Source organism: Ochotona princeps, chromosome 2 (assembly GCF_030435755.1).
Source record: "Ochotona princeps isolate mOchPri1 chromosome 2, mOchPri1.hap1, whole genome shotgun sequence".
In the NCBI taxonomy this organism is placed as follows: domain Eukaryota; kingdom Metazoa; phylum Chordata; class Mammalia; order Lagomorpha; family Ochotonidae; genus Ochotona; species Ochotona princeps.
Genome location: NC_080833.1, coordinates 34,538,015 through 34,559,293, shown reverse-complemented (window position 1 = coordinate 34,559,293; position 21,279 = coordinate 34,538,015). Strand labels below are relative to the sequence as shown.

General features: G+C 49.0%; 1 protein-coding gene across 6 annotated transcripts in view; it reads left to right on the top strand.

Moving 5' to 3' along the window:
• ERI3 (ERI1 exoribonuclease family member 3) overlaps positions 1-21,279 on the top strand; it is a 143,646-nt gene that overhangs the window by 47,127 nt on the left and 75,240 nt on the right. For all 6 annotated transcript variants that reach the window (XM_036494663.2, XM_012930867.2, XM_004598920.4 and 3 more), the window contains one exon: positions 2,231-2,322. In XM_036494663.2, the coding sequence (XP_036350556.1) occupies positions 2,231-2,322 (92 nt within the window). The remainder of the gene's footprint in view (positions 1-2,230; positions 2,323-21,279) is intronic.

Here is a 21,279-nt window from a genome sequence, read left to right as displayed (position 1 = left end):
CTGGCATCTCAGGGGAGTCCAGAAAGTAATCTTACTGAAAAGTCTCCATGGCCCTCTATTACCTGAGTGGTACACAGGGTCCTTCACATCTAGCCCAGCCTACTCCCAGGCTCAATTCTGTCTATGCTGTGGATTTTGGCCACACTAAACTTTTAACTCCTGTTAGTTTCAGTTAATCACCAGGTATTTGTTGAGTAGACACTGCGTTGGGTTCAGGATCAAGGCAGTGAACGAAGCAGAGTCTGCCTTCATGGGCCTTACAGTCTGATAGGACAGATATGAAAGAGGTGATTGCTTCTCAAATATGAAATGGTTGTGCCTGACCCTCTGGTTCTGCCCATGGCTCCTCTTCTGTATTTGACTGTGTTCAGCACACCCAGCCCCCAAGTTTCTCTTTGAATTGTGATCTTTGTGAAGCCTTTCCTGCTCCTTTCCCTGTGGAAGATAGAGCTAGTCGCTTGCTCCAACTTGGTCTTGCAGCATTCCTGTCCTTTCTCCGTTACCCTATTGACTTCTCCACAGCTCAGCCTACCCTGTTTTGTGGTAGGCACTTAACTCATCCTTCCCCCTTTCTAAAGATTAAGGAAACCTGGGGCTGGTGTGATGACTCAACTGGCTAATCTGCCACCTGCAAGCGTCAATATCCCATACGGGCATTAGTTCATGTCCCAGGTGTTCTGTTTGCCATCCAGCTCCGTGCTTACGGCCTGGGAAAGCAGTAGAGGATGGCCCAAAACCTTGGGATCCTGCACCCAAATGGGAGACCCAGAAGAGACTCTTGGCTTCTGGCTTTGGATCAGCTCAGCTCCAGCTGTTGTAGCCATTTGGAGAGTGAACCAGCAGATGAAAGATGTCTGTTTTTGTGTCCTTTCTGCAAATCTTTCTAATAAAAAAAAATTGGGGGGGGGGGAATGATATAGGAAACTTGAGTTCTGAGCGCTTAAATGACTTCCCATCAGTGACACAGCCAGGATCCCAAGAGCTGGGAGCTGGGAATCAGAGACATTTGGCTTTCAATCCTGCATTGTATGAAATATCCATAAAAACATCAGCCTCCTGGGCCTGGCGGCGTGGCCTAGCGGCTGAAGTCCTCACCTTGAAAGCCCTGGGATCCCATATGGGCGCCGGTTCTAATCCCGGCAGCTCCACTTCCCATCCAGCTCCCTGCTTGTGGCCTGGGAAAGCAGTCGAGGACGGCCCAAGGCTTTGGGACCCTGCACCCGTGTGGGAGACCTGGAAGAGGTTCCTGGTTCTTGGCTTCAGAGCGGCGCGCACTGGCCCGTTGTGGCTCACTTGGGGAGTGAAACATCGGATGGAAGATCTTCCTCTCTGTCTCTCCTTCTCTGTATATCCAGCTTTCCAATAATAATAAATCTTTTAAAAAAAAAAAATCAGCCTCCTGCACTGGCTGAAGCAGAGGGGTGATCTGCACTCCCTGTCCATGCCCAGGACCTTCTGGAAAGTGGACAGTGCTTCCTGCTGCTTTATGAGAATGCTCTTATTATGCACTGAGTTCCTATTTGAGCTTCCAGAGTGAGTGCTGGAGGGAAAGAAGGACTTCAGGTATGTCTGGGAGCAGTGTCCTTCCTTTTGTGGCAGCTGAGCTCAGCCTTCAGATTATTGCATTGAATTTGCATTCTCTGCTAGGGACAGGACAATACAGAGTTTAAGTGTTTTTAGTGGAATAGGCGGGGCTCTCCCAGTGGTCAGGATGGGGCTACAGCCCAACAAAGCGTTCTCTGTTGGAGGTGAAAATTTGCTTCACCTTAATTTGATGAATAACTAGATTCATACATGTGGCTCACAGCATTTTTGGTGACAGGAAAACACCAGGGAATGAATGAAGAAGGGAAGGAAGCAAACTGCGTTGAAATCTCCTTTTGTGTTTATCCTGTTATACCTCTAAGGGCCAGGTCGGAGCAAGGTGTTTGGATGGCTCTGCTTGAACCTGGGAAAGACTGCCAAACAGTGGGGCAGTGGAGGGGCTCCCTTCCCAGATGAATTTGGGTTTCTGGGATCTCCCCGATGGGCTCCCCTCCAGAAGTCTCCATAGTCCTGAGGCAAGGCCAAGAGCCCAGAGCAGAGCCATAACTGAGGAAGATTGCTGTTTTCCCCTGCTCTAATTGCAAGTGGTTTGTCTGTGTATGTCACTGTTGTGGTTCTTCACAGGCTCAGGGAACAAAAAAAAAAAAGAAGAAGAAAGTCTCATTTGTTCTTGTGTACTTTGCAGAGGGTCGATGAGTGGATGGCGAAGGAAGGCCTCTTAGATCCAAACGTCAAGTCAATTTTTGTCACCTGTGGAGACTGGGACTTAAAAGTCATGTGAGTATGAGAAGGGTTGCTTTGCTAGCAGGTTTTAGAATCTGTGGGATTAAGTCATGCTTTCCCAGGCTTAAATGTTCAAGGCCACAGGTTAGGTGGGTCAGGTTCTCCCTGTGTCCTTGGGGCTTCCAGAGCCAGAAGGGGCTGGCAGTCCTGTTGTCTTTGTGGAGCATGGGCTGGACACGCTGGGCCTCTACCTGGATGGCTGTTGGGGTCTTCCTGCCTTTGCCAGGTGTCACCATTCACAAGACCTTCCAGCTGCTGGCCCACATGTTATTACCCTGGAAGGAAGGATTCCTATAAAGGAAGGTCTTGAAAAATTTGTCTTAAGCCAAATCCATAGTGTTTACTCTTCTCCGTGCCTTAGAAATCATGACTCATTCATTAACCCTATAAGAGGTAGGTCTTATTATGGATATCATTCCTATTTTATAGCTGAGGGCATTAAGGCATAAAGAGCCAGGTTTCAAACCCAGGCGACTTGGCTCCTAACTATTACGCCATGCTAAGCTTTCATCTATCCTGCAAGACCCTGGTTGTCGTTGCCGCCCAGCAGTGGTGACACTAAAACGACGAGGCATGCTCTTGAGGGTCTGGGAAAAGCTGGAACCACAACCGGACCCCTCACTGCCAAAAGCGGCTGCGTTTAAAACCTTCTGTCCGCTGCTCCTGTCCCCACTGGTCTAAGCTTTCCTCCCCTCTTCTTCTCTCTGCCACCCTTCCTCCCGCCCGTCCTCCTTCTCCCTTGTCCCGTCTTTCTCCATCTGCTGTCTGTCCGTCTGTCTGTCTTCGTCCCAGTCTGTCCGTCTGTCATCGTCCCCTGTCGTCCGTCCCATCCTTCGTTGTCTGCACCTAGCTTTTACCAGCTACTTTCATATAGTTCTCCACCAATCACTTTTCCCTGTGGGTCCACTTGGCGCTACGTGATAGGCCAGTAATCACAGCGAGGGCATTAGCCTATCCCTGTGACTTCCTATTTACCTGATAGCGAGACCGACTCTGCCTCCTGGCCCTGGGCCAGCTGCCATCTTGCGATGGCCCCTATCAATCCTGGTGTAGGCAACGGCCCCTATCAATCCTGGAGTGGCTTCAGCACCCCGCTCCCCACACCTGGTGCTCCAGTTGAGAACCCAGTGGAAAAGGGAGGGCAACCCTCTCTTTTCTCCTTTGTCTCCACTGCTGTGTCTCCTTTGTCTCCTGCTCCTGCCCTGGCTGTGGGTGACAGAACTGGTTCCTTCACCAGATGGACACTTTTGCATCTTGTCTGTCCTCGTGGATAACTGGCTTCAGACAACCCCCAGGGAACACAAGGGAATGGAGGTGGAGGGGCGCTGTTTGCTGAGGAGTGATAGAATCAATACTTCCGTGTTCTTTGTGACTGAAGGCAGTGGCAGGCGCTCTCTTTCTGTCTCTCTCTGTGTGTATTTGAGCTTTTGAACATAAGCTGCGATATTGGTAGAGGTGGGGAATACTAGCTTTAGAGAGCCATTTACTGCCAAGTCAAGCATTAGCTTCTCACCAGAGAACCTTTGAATGCCTTTTGGATGTAGGGCATTAACGTGAAGTTTTGTACCTATCAAGACTGTGGTTCCACCTCAGGTCTCTGGGTGAGACAGGAGGATCAAGCCCAGGTCCAATATGCACACCCATTCCTTATCTCCCACACCCTTTAGTTTGTGTCTATACAGGACCTCAGTCTCCAGATGTACTCCCAGGTGACACTGACTGATCAGGGAATTGTGCATACTGGGACAGGAAGCAAACATGAATGAGGAAGCCATGGGGGATGTGACAGAGAAGAGACTGCTGCTTTTGTTAATGATGTCCTGGGCGCTTTGAGCTGTTGAAGCTGAGAAGGGCCCAGTGTGGAGCTCTGCAGCTCACGAGAAGCTGTACCTGGTGGAGCAGGGTTCAGGTTAATTCCTAGAACTCTGGGGCTGCTGTGGCCCAGCAAGAAGACCTCCTGCCTGGTCTAGAGGTTCAGTCCTTCCAGTGAGCCTCAGCAGTCTCCTACTCTCCCAGTGTTTGTCTCTCTTTGGCTTGGTTATCTCTTCAGCCCCCGTGTCAGGATCTGCTGCTGTAACTGTGAGTGGTGTGTTTGTGTGTATGCATTTGGAGACATTCCTGTGTATGACATTGAAGATCAGATGGCTGGGCTTCCCAAGTTCAGAACTGGCCTCTTGAGGAGATGGAGAGGGAACTTCAGAGGCTGTGGTCTTGTTTGGGTCTGTCCTGTTCTGACCTGCAGTTGTAGGGCAGCTGTTGGGCCCTGCACTGTATTGTGGGACCAGGACACAGTGGGACCAGGATAGATGCTGGTGCTTCACTGCTTCATGTCGCTGACCAACAGCAACACTAATGACTCTTGAGGGTCTGGGAAAACAGGAATCGCAACCGGACCCCTATAGCAAAAAGTGGCTGCTTTTATACCCCTCTCTCTGCTGCTTTTCTCCCCATCCTTCTTCCCGTAGGTCTTATTGCTTTTGTACCCCTCTCTGCTGCCCTGTTCTTCTCCCTAGCTTTTAGTGGCTGCTTTTATACCACTCTCCACCAATCACTTCTCCCCGTGGGTCCACGTGGCGCTACCTGATAGGCCAGTAGCAATGACATAATCTCAGCGAGGGCATCAGCCTATCCCTGTGACTTCCTGTTTACCTGATGGTGAGACCAATCCTGGCCCTGGGCCAGCTGCCATTCTGCGACGGCCTTTCCTATTCTAGGGAGCAGCTTTGGCACCCTGCTCCCCACAGCTTCATGTCTTCATGAAAGATAATACGAAGAGTGATTGGGTTGTGGAATCTGAGCACCTGTGAAAAGGAGGTTTTAATGACCGTACCTTAGTACATGTAGTTGTACCAAATACTGTCTCTACTAGGAGGTGGCCTCTTTTTGTGCATAGATGAACAAGCAAGCAAAAAACCCCAAGCCTTAGAGATGCAGTTGCACTCCAAGACCGGGTAGTTTCCAAAAGAGGTGAGTAGGGTCAACTTCAGTAGCTTCTTGGGGTTCAGTGGGGCTAGGCCCATGAAGGGTGTACAGGAAGAAGCAGCTGTAGGAGGCAGGGGTGAAGGAGGCGAGCTCTGTGGCTGCTGCCTCTTAGAAGCAGGACTCTGCATAACAACTGGGAAGGCTCTTGATTAAATGTGTAACAGAATAACAACAGCCGGAGAGGAAAGCTAAGTAGTGCTGCGTGCTGGTGCACAGCTGATCGGTGCTCCTGGAACCTCTCACCAGAGGCATGTCAGCTGGCTGTCCTCAGAGCCATCTCCTTTTTATGCACTTGGTAAAGGCTGTTGATGAGCTTGACAAGGGTGTTGTTAAATTGACACTCACAACTTGTTAGTGTGTGGCTTACTTCCTATTTTGACATCCACTTCTAGATTTAACTAAGTCTATAGAATAGAGAAAATGTTTTCATTTCGTTCTCTAGTTTCTGGAAGTCATGACTCCTCTCCTTCCCTCCATTCCCCCAAGACGGCTTCTTATCACTTTGGCTGGGAAGAGCTTGATTAGTGAGGCACTGAGAAATGGAAACTGAAGTGGCAGCAGAAATCCCACCCTGACAAAATCATTCTGTGTCCCTTTTTTATCAAAGCTGGATGAGTTGATACTTCAGGTTTTCAGGACTTTGATGTTCAAAACAGATCCTGGTAAGGTGGGTTTTAATTCAGTGGGAATGGATTTAATTTCCCTACTACACTTTTTCAAGAAGCAGCAATTTCTGGGGTTTGGTCTTTGATCAGCTCACCTTCCCTCATCTTACCTGGTGATTCTAGAGGCTCCCTGTGTTGTTTAACGTTGTGTCTCTGCTAAGCTGAGTGGGAGATGGCTCTTTCAAGGGGTCGGTTCTTTGCGTGGTGGAAGAGTAGAGCTGGTCTAGAGTGAGACCTGTGCAGGTACCGCTTGAGTTGTTTAGGTCTTAGTCTGTAGCTTGAATATCCAGGTTCACTATTTGATTAGCATAGCCTGTCTGAGAAGCTAGACCAGGAGTTTTCCTGGTGAGCTGTGATTCTTTGAGAAAGGGCAGACCAGGAAAGAGTGGAAGGAAGGCGTTCTAGGCCTTGGCTCTGATGTGTCTTAGGAAGAGATCCACTGGGCCACGGGTGCAGGGTATGTGAGGAGCATTAGATGCTGCACTGTGGTGGAGCAGGGGCCACGACCTGCTCAGACTGGGGAGAGGGCCTTCATTTAGGCTCAGCCTCAGTTTGGGGTGGGAAATTGTTCCTCCACTCGAGGCTCAGCATATAAATGCTGGTGTGGCATAAAGTTTCACCTTTTCTCCCTGCCGTTTTAATGGGGTATGCATACAATACCCCTGCGCCTGTGTATTTCAGTGAGCCTCGGGTACTTTGGAGGTGGGGGCAGGAATTTTACTCTTTGGTTAAGTCAGCAGTTAGGATACCCTTATCCCATTCAGAGTGCCTGGTTGGAGTCCTGCATACTCTGCTTTTGATCCAGTTTCCTCCTACTGTGCACCCTGGGAGGCAGCAGATGATAACTCAAGTACTTGGGTCCCTGCCAGAGTAAGTTCCTGGCTCCTCGCTTTGGTCCAATGTAGCCCTAGTGTTGCAGGCATTTGGGGAGTGAGTCAGTGGGTAGGAGATCTCTCTCTTTCTGCTTTTCAGATAAAAAGAAAAATAAAGAAATGCATTTTTCTATAAATAGCTTCACTAAAACAAAGAAAAGCAAGTATGGAAATTGAAAGATACCTGTAGTCACTGTTGGTGTCAGTCAGTTCTTGCTGGGGCTTCTCTCAGCACAGAGCCTGGTGGTCAGAATTACTGGAGAGAGAGGCCGCCGTTAGCTTTGGTTGAGCCACACACCTGGGAGGGCACGAGGGCATTATGACTGCCCTGCAAATTGTGGCTGATGAGCCAGTGTTACCCTTGCTAAAGGGCTGAGCCCTGTGGACATCACTCAGCAGAGCTGGCCACTTTATTTTTTTCAGACACTTTTCATCTTTCCTTCTGTTTCTCCTTCTCAGTTGTTTCTATGGGTGACTTCTTTTCCTTTTTTTCTTAAATGTTGTTGTTTCTTAAATATTGGTGTTCCTTTGACTTCCACCTTAGTTTTCTTTTTATGCTACACACTTGACTTAACCAGAGTGAGCTCAGCTTTGTTGTGGCTTATGTCCTCCTCTGTATGCTGATGTGTTCATACCTTTTTCTCTGAGAAGTGGAAACTGACAGATTTTGATGGAGAAAAAGTAAGCTGCTCCAGCTGCCCCCTGAACCCCACACCAGCTACTATCCTATCCCTTCACAGACTCATGCTGTTTCCCTGGAGCCTGCCCTCTAGCATCTCACCAGTGACTGTCCCATCCACTCATTTCTGTCAGAAACCTGAGAACCATCTTTTCTGTAGCCACAACCAATTAATTGTTAGATCCTGTTGATTGCATCTTAGAGGTTTCTCAAGTTCATTTCCTTCTTTCCATCATTACCATTGCCCTGGTTAAGGTTGTTGTGTTCTTGACCTAGTCTTGCCACCTCTGCTGCCTTCTCCTAGTTGAATCAGATCAGCTCATACTCCTGCTTACCCTCCATGACTTGCTCTGTCTTTGAAGTGCAATCTACATTGCTTATTGAGACTTTCAAGGTTCTTGTTTACTTCCCTGTCCTCATCCGTTGATATTCTATATGCATCCCCTACCACGCCAACCAGATGCTCCACTTGCCCAATTGCGAGTGATCCCTCTTGTTATCTTTCTCTGGGTGCATATGTACTTTTTTTTTCATATATTTAACCATATTATAGTTGCCTATATTTCTGTTTCCCACTGGATTGTGAGCACTATGGTAACCCTGGGACAAGGTTTGATATGTAGTAGTTGCTCAATAAGTATTTGTTGAGATAACCAAACAGAGGAGTAGTCCTGTGTAGCCACTTCTCAGGGATTAGGAGCACAGGTCTGCATCGTATAGTCAGATGGGAACAGCTGAGGAAATTTTGGGCCCTGCTGCACTAGCCTGAATATGAGGAGTTAAAGAACTAAGGCACAATATCTGGGAGCTTTGGGTTTCCTCACTGCCAGTACTGGGAGTTCTGGGCAAGTTGGCCAGAGGGGAGGAGTGTGGTCCTAGGAATAGCATGGAGTACAATCTCAAGAGATTTGTGCCTCCAAGACTGAAGTCTGGGACTCCTCTGGAAAAGCTGATACCAGAGAATAAAGAGAGTTCACATTATTGAATACTTACTATATACTGGGAATCCTATTGGGCTCTTTATACATGCTGTTTACAATCAAGCTGGATTTCCGTAGTGTAGTGGTTAATCACGTTTACCTGACACGTGTTGTTTACAATCATAAATAAGTTGTTTTTATTTTTTGTTTTGTTTTGTGGCTTTGGTAATCCTTTTTAACAAATTAGGAAACTGATGCCCAGAAAGGTAAGGAATTTCTGGCAGGGCAGGGATTGGAACCCAGGTACTCTGAGTCTGGAAGCCACATGCTTGACTGCAGTGCCACCTGACCACCTGCATCTGTCCATTCCATGGCCTGTGATTTTGAGATCTGGTGAGAATGCCCTTCCTTCTGTTCTCTGCTTGTACTAACTGCTGGAGCCTCAGGATGCTCTGGAACTCCCTTGGCTATGCTTTGTGGTCCCGTGCTGATTGAGGGTTGTTAACGTTCATTTTGATATGGCGGCATGGTTGGCCGGGAGATGTAGTATATATAGTGTAAATTGGGGCTGCCTGAGAGTATCTCTGCTGGGTTACAAATTAATGGAATCTTCAGATCTGTTTTAAGGAAACCACATCATGACTTTGGTCACCTGTGTCATAGATTTATGTTTGAAAGTATGTGGGCACCAAGCTTTCACCAAGAGCCTTGCCCCTTGTTCGTGGCTGTGCAAGTTTGTCCCAGTGCTGGGCTGTATCATCTGTGATGAGCAGCCTGCTGGGGGAAGGGGCTTGAGAAAGAACTCACTGCCAGTCCTGACTTGACTCATTTCCCGTTATTTTTATCTGTCACTGCAAGTGCTTGGGCTCCCCTCCTGAACTAATTAAGTCTGCATGTGTTTAGACACATTGCCAAATAGGGCTTAGCATAGCGGAACTGAACTACATCTCTTTCTGAGTAGGGAAAGAAGAGTAGATGAATGCACCTCCATGAGAGCCAGGGAGAAACATGGATGACATGGAATGACTGGAGATGCAGGTGATAAGCATCTGCCCTGGGCTCCCCAGGGGCACAGCAGGCCTGGAGAACAACCTTCCGATAAGCAGACTGAGACTGGTGAGGGCCTACGCTCCGGCTCTCTTAGGGAAGAATAAGAATGGAAACAAGGCAGGCTCTGAAGTCTGTTTATTTCTCCCAAGCACAAGCAGAATTGAAAGTGAAGTTTAGTAGGTTTTATGTGGGGAGTTTCTGGGCCGTGTGTATTTGATGCCAGGTGGAATCCACCTTGCTGTTAAATTAGAAGCATCTGAAGGGCTAGCAAGATGCAAGGTAACCTCTTTTCTAAGTCATTGGAAACTTGGCCAACTGAAGACCCTAATGGTCTTGTGGTCCCTGTGAGGTGACACCAGGGAAGGTGTGAGGAAGGAGAGTAGCATGTTCAGAATCTGCTTGTCCTGGAGAGTGGATTCGGCCTGGTCTGTCACTGCAGTGAGGTGATGGATAGAGCATTTTTGCATCAGGCTGATGCCTGCCTTTTTCCTTGTGTGGGCTGGCCTGAGATTTGGGTCCTATCTAGAAAACAGTTATGGGGGCAAGCCAGGTTGGGGAGTCCTTCTCTGAGGACTCGGGGTATTGCTTGCTACAGAAGGCAGAAGAGCCAGCTGATGGCCGTGCATAGTCAGGGCCTCTGTCCTATAGATCAGAGGCCAGTGGGTCAGCCTGTTGGTGTGAAGAGACTCGTAGGGGTCAAGCTGGCTCAGAGTCAGCCCAGGCTCCCACTGCACACAAAGTATGCAGGCGAGGGGAGGAGGTTCTGAAGGTTGTGTAAGAATTCTGGGCCTTGAAGTTGTAGTTTAAGCTCAGAGAGAACGGGAACCAGACCTTCTGGCCTCCGTTCAGTTTCCCTAGAGCCCTCTCGTCAGCAGAGGTGCATCGGGTTAGCCCCAAGAAGGCAGCTTGAGTTGATGGGGTCATGTTTCAGCTGCAGCTAATCCAAGTCACTCGATATAAATCTCCCTGCTGCCTCTCTCTCCCTCCCATCCCCAACCCACAGACAGGGAAATGAATCCTGGCCCTCACCCTGAATACATCATGGCAGGCTTGCCTCTAATGAGAGAGGGCCATTCATTGTGGGGTGAAGCTCCCTGCAGAGCCAGGGATGCCATTAATTAAAGAAGAGCCACCTGAAGCCAGTCGTGCGGTGCAGCCTGCCATGCTCAGATGGAGTGGTGGTGCTGGAGGGGAGGGGGGTGGCCTCGTTAGCCTGACAGCTCTTTGGGCTGAGAGTTCTTGAGCTTAGAGGAGTGAGGGACTCCCTGATTCCCCCACTTTCCCACCTGAGAGTTCAGATGTTCCTGGAGCCAGCCTACTTGGAAACATATTGAAAGCCCCTCCTGTACTGGTCTGGGGCCTAGAACTGGCAGTAAAGTAGCTTCTGATTGTGCACTTGGCTGGAGATTATCCGTTATCCATTTCCAATGTGCAGGCTGTAGGGCAAAATCAGGCTCCTGACTCCCCAACCTTTGTTCCCATCACTTTTCTATGCAAGCCTGAAGCCACAAGTATTAGGCATCTCATCCTGCCTCTTTCCCTGAGAGCCTCCATTTGGGGTAGTCCCCTGAAAGGCTATTATGGCTAGAAGATTACTGGAGGGAAGAAGCTATGTTGTCTGGTCGACGATCCCACCCCTCCCTAACACTCCCAGCAGACAGGGGCCTCTGGGGTACCACGTTCTGGACATTTGTAGACTGAAGGGTGGGACTCAACTGCCATTCTCGTCTCCCCCACAGGAATGTGTTATGTGGCCTAAATCACGTTAGTGATTATAGAACTCTTAAGTGGGAGTTTGCCCAGTAAGATAGCGAATAAAGCTGAAGATATTTATTTAATGATCAGTTAGGCTTTGAGATGTGCAGGGCAGTGGTAGCCTCATGCTGTGGCCTGCTATAGAACTGGTAACTGTATGGCTGTTTATTGCTTATTGGGTCCAGATACAAGTTTTCCTGGCTAGGTTCTGACTCCAGGATTTGGTAGATGAGCTTCCCTAGAACATCTTCGAGGGTCTTATCACCTCCTTGCTGGTAGAAGGGCTGTGTATGCTGACACCTTCACCTGGGTGAAGACTTGGGCTAGCTCAGCCAGTCTCTGCCTGGGTTGTCAAGAAGACAATTGGATCCTGTGTCTGTTACTCTACAGGACAGTCTCCGGAAGTCTGGTTCTATGCTGTGTGGCAGATTCTGACTGATGGGTTGCCCAGAGGGCCTCAGAACCAGCTGGGGCCCTGGCTGCAGCGTGAGTTGCTGTTGTAGAAGCTCACCTGGTGTGAGATCGGTGTTCTGTGCAGTTTCCCACCTGGCCACAAACACTGATGCCTAGGACTTGGGCTGCATACCTTTGGGCTTCGACTTTTTAAAAAAATTTTTCCCATGCCTTGACTATTTGCTTGGGCCCTTCTGTCCCACTAGGGACTGAAAGTTGGAGGAGCTTGTCTGCTCAGCACCAAAGATAAGGAACTACTGGAAAATAGTTTCCTTTGTGTGAGATATTTTTTAGATCAGTATTGTTTCTAAAGATTTATTTATTTTGAGTTAGAAGGAGAGAAAGACATCTTCCATCCATCGCTTTCACTCCCCAGAGAGAATCTCCGATCTATTGGTTTATTCTCCAAATGGCCACAACTGCCAGCACTAGGCCAGGGTGAAGTCAGAAGTTCTTCCTGGTCTCCCATGTGGGTGGGCAAGAGACCAGATACCTGGGCCGTCTTCCACTGTCTTTCTCAGGCCATTAGCAGGGAGCTGGATTGGAACTGAAGCAGTGGGGATATTAACCAGAACCCATGTAATATGTTGGCATTACAGATGGTAGCTTTACTAGCTATGCCACAATGCCAGCTCCTGGGTGAGTATTTTTAAAGTATTTTAATAAGACTCTTCAGGCCCCGGCATGATGGCTCAATTGCTAAATCCTCACCTTGCAAGCACCAAAATACCATATAGACATGTCATCATGTCCCGATGACTCCCTGCTTATGGTCTGGGAAAGCAGCAGAGGACGGCCCAAAGCCTTGGGATGCTGCATCTGCATGGGAGACTCAGAAGAAGCTCCTGGCTCCTGGCTTCAGCTTGGCGCAGCTCTGGCCATTGTGGCCACTTGGGCATTGAATCAGTGGATGGAAACTCTTACTCTCTGTCCCTCCTCTCTGTGAATCTAAGCTGCCTTCCTAGTAAAAAAAAAAAAAAAAAAAAAATATATATATATATATTTTTTTTTTAAAAGAAAACTTTGTGTGACTATTATCAACTTTTGAAATTTTTAAAATTGAGATGTGACATAGGCATACTAGGTCACATAACATATACAGATAATATTCTGTATATAATAAATAGCTTGATATATTTTTATATAAATACACACCTATGTAGCCAATTCTCAAATTTGGCCAGAACTTTTCCATCATCCCAGAAAGTTTCTCTGTGTTCTTTGCCAGTCAAAATTCTTTCCGTACTTCCTGGTGTTAGAGTATGACTTGTTACTTTTGGCTAGTTTGGCCCATTCTTGACTTAGATATGAACAAGATATTGTACTCTTTTGTGTCTGAATATTCTGTATGAGATTAATCCATGTTGAATATGATAGTAGGGCATCCTTTTGTTGCTATTTATTTCATTGTATAATTCAGTTTGTTGGTTTATTCTTTTGTTGGATCTTCTGTCTTTAGTTGTCCAGCATGTTTGTTGAATGAGTATATGATGTTCAGTCTGTAATGAGAATCTCCTTCCTTATTACCTGATTTCAGTCCTTGGGCCACGTCTGTTCTGGGAGCTGCAGTGGCCTCTTTCTGCTCTGAGGTCCTTTGATAGGGAGAGGTTGGGTCCTGACCTGTGGAAGTGGCCTTTGCACCATCCTGGCAGGTGGATGTTGATCGCCCCCCCCCCCCCCCCCCATGTGCTTTGCACAGTTCCAAGTATCGAGGGCACAGTAGTGAACCAAGAGAACAAATGTTCCAACCTCCTGCCTCCATGGAGCTTGCATTTCACTGCATGCGGCTGGTGCTGTCCAATCCTTCTGGACCCTAACTCCAGAAGAGCCTTGTTCTTATCCAGGCACCTGTGTCCCTTAGGGTTTTGTAGAAGCTAGGTGACAGCAGCGCTGGCCACCTCAGCTGGCCTTCTCTCAGGCTTATGGGCCTTTGTCTTCTTTTCTTGCCAGTGCTGGTAAAAGTGGCATTAGCAGTTGCTTGGCAGTGAAAGGGTTTCTCAGTATTGGTGCCTCCCTTACACTATCTTAGAGTCTGATTCCCTCTGTGAGAGGAGAGAAGTAATCTGCAACTTTCCATGCCTGTGAGGTGAGTGACCTCTGCTTTGTCAGTGCTTGCCAATCTGTCCTGTAATTCCCACCCAGGGTAATGGAGACAGTACTTTGTACTAAAGCAGCCACCAGTTCTCCGAGGGCAGGTGCCTGTGCAGATCAGGCCTGGGAAAGACAGGTCAGCTCCATGGGAACCTCCTTGTAGGTGCGCAGGCACATGGAGGCCAGAAAGGTGTTAGTCCTGAGGTGCTTCCCCCCTGAACTGTGGGTGGCAAATTCAGGAAGGAAAGAAATCCTGCCATCACATTCTCCCTAACTCCACCTAGGTTAATACTGCAGCTACTTAGGTTTCTGTTAAGTTGCTAGGTTCAAATGAGATGCTGTGAATACCGAGTAAGGAAGAAAAGTCAGGGAGTTAGGGTCTTGGGAGTTGAAGGCCAGGGCACCTCCTGGCTACAGCTGGCATCCTGGCCTGTATCAGAATGATCTTTGGACTCTGGGGGCTTAGCTTTGTAAGGCTTGGGAAGGATGGCTGTGAAATGGTAAGGTAAGTTCTCAGTGTCCCTAGCTAAAGGGTGACACAGCTCAGACTTGATCGTTCTGTAAAACTGTTTCTTCCCAAGCCTGTGAGGATGTCGGTTTGGGGAAGAAAGCCAGCCAGCCCAGAGAATCCCGGAGTTTGACAGGCCTTTTTCTCTGCGCCTCTTTCTTGCAGGCAGCCCGAGGCAGCCTGTCTCTTTGTTAACAGAGTGACAGCAATGTGACACCATGGAAATAATTACTAACAAATCACGGTGCTGACTGCAAACAGCTCTCTGTCTTCAGAGGCATGTCAGGGTGCATTAGAGCAGGACTGGAGGAGCAGCACGTTGGGGCTGAGGCGCACCCACTTGGCTCTTCTTCCCCCACCCTGACCCCTTCCTGTGACGCCTGACTTTTTTGCTCTTGGCTTTTTCCCACTGGGTCCACCAAGGGTCCAGCGGGCTAAGTAGCTTGTGGCTAGTCAGGCTTCCCTCTCGCAGGGAGCCAGTGCACTCATTAAGAAGCACCTGGATAGTGATGAGTTCCAGTAGTCTTTCGATTGGTGGGGGTTGTGGGGATGCAGCAGGTGAAAGGGTGCACCGCTCTGGTTTATTCCCTGCTACTTGGGTTCAGTCTCGCCTGCTTGGGGGGGCTTGGGGGTTTGGGATGATGGGGAGAGTATTTGCTTCAGCTGGACCCCGGATGCGGAGGAAGCCTTTCGTCTGTCTTGGCCTGGCTCCCCTCCTCCACCAGCCCTAGTTCTTCAATTGCCACAGTCAATTTTTGGTAAGTCGACTCTGTCCATTCCCTCTTGGTTAGTAGAATGATTGCTCTGACTGTCAGGGCTGTAAACAATGTTCTTGGTGTATGGTGTGTGTCTGCTGGAGGCGGCTTTGTGAGGTGGGGAGAGGAAAGGAGAGGAAGGAGGAGCAGTCTTCCGATGGCTCCCTCGCTCGCCCCCTCCCCTCTCATACAATATTTATCCAGGGATGGGAGTCAGATGCAGCGACCTCAGGGGTCACCCAGTTAAATAGCTTCTGAACCTCCCTGCATTCTAATTGCTGCAGTTGTCCTTTGCTCTGGAGACTTCTCCTCCCCATTGTCTGCTGAGGCACACACTAATGGCTGTCCTTCCTGGCCCTGCTGGGAGGCTTGTGGGGGTGGCGGGAAGAGAAGGCTGCTTTGCTACCTTCCTTTCCCTGGGGTTAAGGGAATCCAGGGCCTAGTAACAAGTGGTTCTGGTGCCTTTTTTTTTTCTGCTCCCTCCAAAAACTAGCTGGGCAAAAAGGCCCAGGCAGTGGCCTTGCTTGATGGGGCCAAGAAGGTTCACCCATTTTCCACCCTGCAATCAGAGTTGTGGGGCTAATGACTCCTCTGTAGGCCACCTGAAGCCAAGAGACAGACCCATGAGTGCTCAGTGGATGAGCATCAACCTTTGTCCCCATGGTTCCACATTCAGGGATTAGAAACTTGTAATGAATGACAGTTCCTGTTGGAATATGCTGCATTTTACCCAAAGATTGGCCAAATGGAAAAGTTTGTTTGATCCCCTGCATTTTGATTTAGATGATTGATCATGATAGCATGAGTCTTCTTTGTTGATTTAAAAGTGACATGTGTCACGCATCTTCACTCGGACCTGCTTATAAATGTCAGTTACCCCCCACTGCAGCTGTTTTCTCAGGGAATGCTGCTGGAGACAGCCATGGAAGGCATTAAGCATGCACATCCTGGAGGTGCTGGCCTTCAGCAGTGACCCAAAGTCAGGTCCTGTTGAGAGTTAGTCCAGGCCCATAAGTACTGTGTTGTGCGCTGTGGGACCACCAGGTGTCAGGCCAAAAAGACCAGCACATGCGGAGTCTTAACTAAGGTAGACTATGAAAAAATTATGAAGAAGACACAAAATAAATTCTATAGACCAGAGCAGCACCATAGATGGGGAGTAGTTTTTAACAGTAAGCTTTAAAAAATAAAGTAAAATGTTAAAGCTCAAAATTCAGTTTAAATTTCTTGGTTGAAGCTGGGGTATGCTGGTCTACTTGGCCTCTTGCTTTCAAGTCCATGAAATAGCCTGTTGCTGCTCCTGAGAATGCCAATGCTCCATGGGGCCCAGTGTAAAAACCACCAGCCTCCTGGGCCCGGCAGCGTGGCCTAGCGGCTAGAGTCCTCGCCTTGAAGGCCCCGGGATCCCATATGGGCGCCAGTTCTAATCCCGGCAGCTCCACTTCCCATCCAGCTCCCTGCTTGTGGCCTGGGAAAGCAGTCGAGGACGGCCCAATGCATTGGGACACTGCACCCGCATGGGAGACCCGGAGGAGGTTCCAGGTTCCCAGCTTTGGATCGGCGCGCATCGGCCTGTTGCGGCTCACTTGGGGAGTGAATCATCAGACAGAAGATCTTCCTCTCTGTCTCTCCTTCTCTGTGTATATCTGGCTGTAATAAAAAATGAATAAAATCTTAAAAAAAAAAAAAAACACCAGCCTGTCCTCATGCCCAACCAGAAGTGTGAGTCTGTGTAGGTGAAGTGTTTACACATCTGGGAGGAGTTAGGGAGCTGGAACCAGGGCAACAGCTGTGTCCTTGAGCAGAGGCCAGCCCAGTGCCTAAGTACTATCAGGGAGCCTCTCTAACAGAACCTCCAGAGGGCATTGTAAGCCATGTAAAGGCTGCCCAGTCTTGGAGTTAAGGTGGCAACAGGCCAGGTAGTCCCTGTAGTAGAAAGAGCAAGGTGTCTTGGAGATGACCCAAATGCTAAGGAGCTTCTGATTTCCTTGGCAAAGGAAAAAAAGTTCATCAACTGACCAAAGTGCACTGGGAACCTGTCATCATGCACCTGCTAGTCTGTTTCCCCATTTCCAGCTGGAGCTTCTGCCATTTCATCTGGGAAAGAGAGCCTTCTGCCATTCCATCTGGAGAAGACTGTCAGGTGTTGATGCCAGCTCTAGGACTTCTGTACAACAGGTGGGGCACTGCACTCTTTCCTGGAAGAGTTGCTGTGAGAAGGACCAGGAGGGGGCTAGGAAGATGCAACTTTTAAGGCATTGTAGAGTACTTGCGGCACTGGAAGGGTGCATGTTACACCTTCTTATAGACTGTGGCGCTTGCATGCTTCATGTGGGTTCTTGTGGGGAGAAGTGGGAGTAGAGGGAGTTCACAGGTGAGCTAAACAGCCATGGAGCAAGGAGATTTTGTGATGCATGCACTACCTTCTGGGTGCTTTGGGTAGCTGCTGGGCATGAGGGAATTTGAGATGAGTTTTTCATGGAAAGACCAGCAACCTAGCCTAAGGGGCATTCCTCTTCTTCTGCCTGTGTTCTGGTTTCTGTTGGGAACTGTCCAGAGCAGCGTGTCTGGGAACACTTCCAGCTGTGCTGCCAGATTCAGACGCAGGTGATGGCCTTTCGTCTGTACCATAGGGAAACCAAGAGAAAATTTGATGTCATTTGCCCCTGCACAACAGGTCATTGCCAGATCAGACATTGCTGATCAGAGTTGTGCAAAGGGCACTCGGGGGAAGGCTGATGCCTGCTGCCGTGGTACTCAGAGCTGGGGAAACTCTCAGGTGATAGCTTGGCTCACTCCCAGGGCTTTCTCTGCCTGGCTGGGTCCACCCTGGCTGGGAGCCCAGCCCAGTGCTACATGGCAGCTATGGCCCATGCCAGACCAGAGATGCATATACTCCAGGGGAAGTGAGTGGAGGGAAAGGGCAGGACCTGGCAGTCGAGGATAGGGCAGGAGACAGTGAGGTGATCCGTCTTTCCCTAGAGCAGCTGCTTGGTAATCATAGAATTAAAGAAGCCTGAGTTCATGTCCTTGGCCCTGCTACATTCCTGTTGTACGATCTTGGGAAAGAAACATTGCCACTCTCAACCTCCATTTCCTCATCTGTGAAATTAGAAGCAACTCTTTTTTTTTAAGATTTATTTATTTTATTACAAAGTCAGATATACAGAGAGGAGGAGAGACAGAGAGGAAGGTCTTCTGTCCGATGATTCACTCCCCAAGTGAGCCGCAGTGGGCCGATGCTGTGCCGATCCAAAGCCGGGAACCAGGAACCTCCTCCAGGTCTCCCACGCAGGTGCAGGGTTCCAAATCTTTGGGCCATCCTCGACTGCTTTCCCAGGCCACAAGCAGGGAGTTGGATGGGAAGTGGAACTGCCGGGATTAGAACCAGCGCCCATATGGGATCCCGGGGCCTTCAAAGCGAGGACTTTAGCCGCTAGGGCACGCCACCGGGCCCTATAAGCAACTCTTGATCCTGATATTTTTGAGTTGCTACCATCATCCTTACCTTCTCTTTCTGCAAGGCCTGGAAGGGTTGGACTGTACTTTAAGGGTGCTTAACTGTGCAATAAATTAGCTGAAGTTTAAGTGGAGTGGGATTATGTTTGGCCAGAAGGGCGTGGTTGTCATCTCTTTGCTTGAGGCCTTCCTTGTCCAATCCTTTTAAGCCTGCCTGTGTGAGATGGGCTGGGGTGATGCCGGGAAAGTCAGGAGGAGACCTGCCCGAGGTCACTCCCCATAACTGAGTGGCTCTGGTGACTCCCTGCTGCCACACACTTGCACTTTCTTCATGGTTAGGAGCACAGAGGGACTTGTCCGATCCCAGCTCTTCTCTTGAAGGTCCTAGGTGGGCCAGAATTCCCAGTACCATCCTGACATGTGCTAATAGTGTGGTGGGAAAAGATGTTTTAATACTGTGAGCGTTCTCCCTAGAAAACTGGCCTGCACCCCCACCCCATCTGAAGCATGGCTGCTGGTGGTGAAATTCATTAGTGTTCCCTGACAGGCAGTGGCGACAGAGGCGCTTGCTGTCTGCTTCCCGCTCCCTCGCTCTCGTGCTCCTGCTTCACGCACACTGATATTTAAAGCTGATGGGCTGCTTATAGACTTCTTGTACCATGACAAGTTTGGGGAGGGAGGGGTGGAGGAAGAGACAGACAAGGAGCCAGCTGTCACGCTGGTATTTCAAACAGTACTCTCTCCTGACCCTTTGCAGGCTCCAGCAAGTGTATCATCTTTCTGAAGCTTGTGGTTGGAATTGTAACCTGCAGCTGTCCCAGAGGATGGGAGCAAGCGAATGAGGGCAAAGTGGGCTGAGGAGTTGGCAGTGCATACTCCCAGGGCCATGGATAGGCAGAGAATGGAGGGAGGTGGGCATGGTGTGAGGGTGGGGGGTGAGAGGGAGTGAGCATGCTGGCTTGAAACTGAGTCATGGTAAGTGTGCCCCAATATTGCCCTCCAACACAAGATAGCCCTTTCTTAGCAGTCATTTATAATAATTGTTTGTACTGCAGTTATCTTCTGTATGAAGCTGGAAGCTTTCTGAATTTAGGAATCAGGTCTGATTAGCTTGTGTCTTTAAGGGCCTTAGTAGTAGATTGGGGGCGGTGTGGTAGTGAGTTCAGGTGAGAGCCTTCTCTTATTTTATGGCTGACTGGGATCTTGGCTTTTGTTCATTGGTATTTGTGTGCTGATTATTCGGATTTGGAAAGAGATGCCACCTCTATTCATAAAAGCTCCTATCCTCAAGCCTAAGCTTCTTAGAATTTGTTTTTGAAACTGTTGAATGATTTCTGGAAGTCTCCCAGCAAGGTTTCTCTAGTATCTTTTTCTGACCAAGGCACTGTCCTATAAATGCAGGTGGCCTAGAAGCATCTCCAAATGCTGTGGTAGGTTTGTCTCAGCTGATTTCCTTATAATCAGAGTCCCTTCCTTGTCATAAAACCTTTGTTATAGAGCCCTCATTCTAAAGCATGTTTCCCTCGCTTGCCTGCCTTAACTTTCACAGAGTGGGGCATGGCGGTCATGCCACTTGCCCAAGGATCTGTGGCCACTTGACCAAATTGTCTCTTAGTGCAGTGCAACCATAGTTTTGGATGAAGGTTAAATGCACTCGCCACCCTTCAGGGCCCTTTATAACCTCAGAGTCTCACAGTGGGCAAGGTCCCTGGAGAACGAGCCAGTTCCTCTCTGCTCTGCTCTTTTAGCCTTGCCAGTGCTGTCAGTGCTGCTGTTGGCATCCTCGGGTTCAGGCACAGCAGTGTGTGTGTTGGCTGGGGGTGGTGCACAGAGGATATCCTGATTAAATGCCTGGCGCATCTTCTGTTTGAGCGGGGACCCTGGATGTCTTCTTTTCCTTTCTGTAGACTCCAGTGTATCCTTGAACTGTCAAGGACCATCATTGATGTGATCAACCCCTAGAACACCCATGGTCCCCATATTTAGCTCGGTGGGCTTCTTGTATGTATTTCTGGCTTGGGGCCAATGTCTCTGGGTGGGGCTATTCTTTGCCTTGCTGTTCTTAATCAATTCCTACATTAGCTAACAACATACTGAGTGCTGGGCCTGCCTGGGGCGGGCTGTGCCGTACCTTCTGACTTGGTGCACCTTGCAGGTGAGATGGATATTAACCAGCTTTGATAAGTTGGAAGCTTGAACATTAATTTTTTATACATCAGCAGTGGCCAAGTGAGTGAATTCAATTATGAGACTGCTTTCTCTCTACCCTCCTCCCCTCAATATGTTGGTTCAGAGCTGTGAGTAGGGAACCTGTTGAAATGAGAAACCCCTATTTCCTAGCTTGACCCCCTCACTAATTCGGGTTAAATTGCCATGCTACTGCAGTGGTGACACATTGTGTCTGCCTCTGTTTGTATAAAAGGATGCAGTGGGGGAGGAAGGACCAATTTGTGCAGAGATAAAAGGTGTCACAGGAGATAACTAACGCCCTAGCTTCGTGCCTGCTCTCATTGTTGCTCAATTTGCTCCGTGTGTAAGCCCAGCCTTCCCCTCTTTCTTCCTTCCCTCCCCTTGGTCATATTTTACCTCGATGCCACAGTGTAATGATGCCCTGCATAGTGGGGGAGGAGATAGGCACCTCTGGCTGACAGCCCTTCCTGATAACCAAATTCCAGCCCATCCATCACCGGCTCCTCTCCCTCAACTTGAGGAAAAGTGATCGTGAAAGGCGGGCCGTTTATCACCCTGGGTCTGTTTATCTC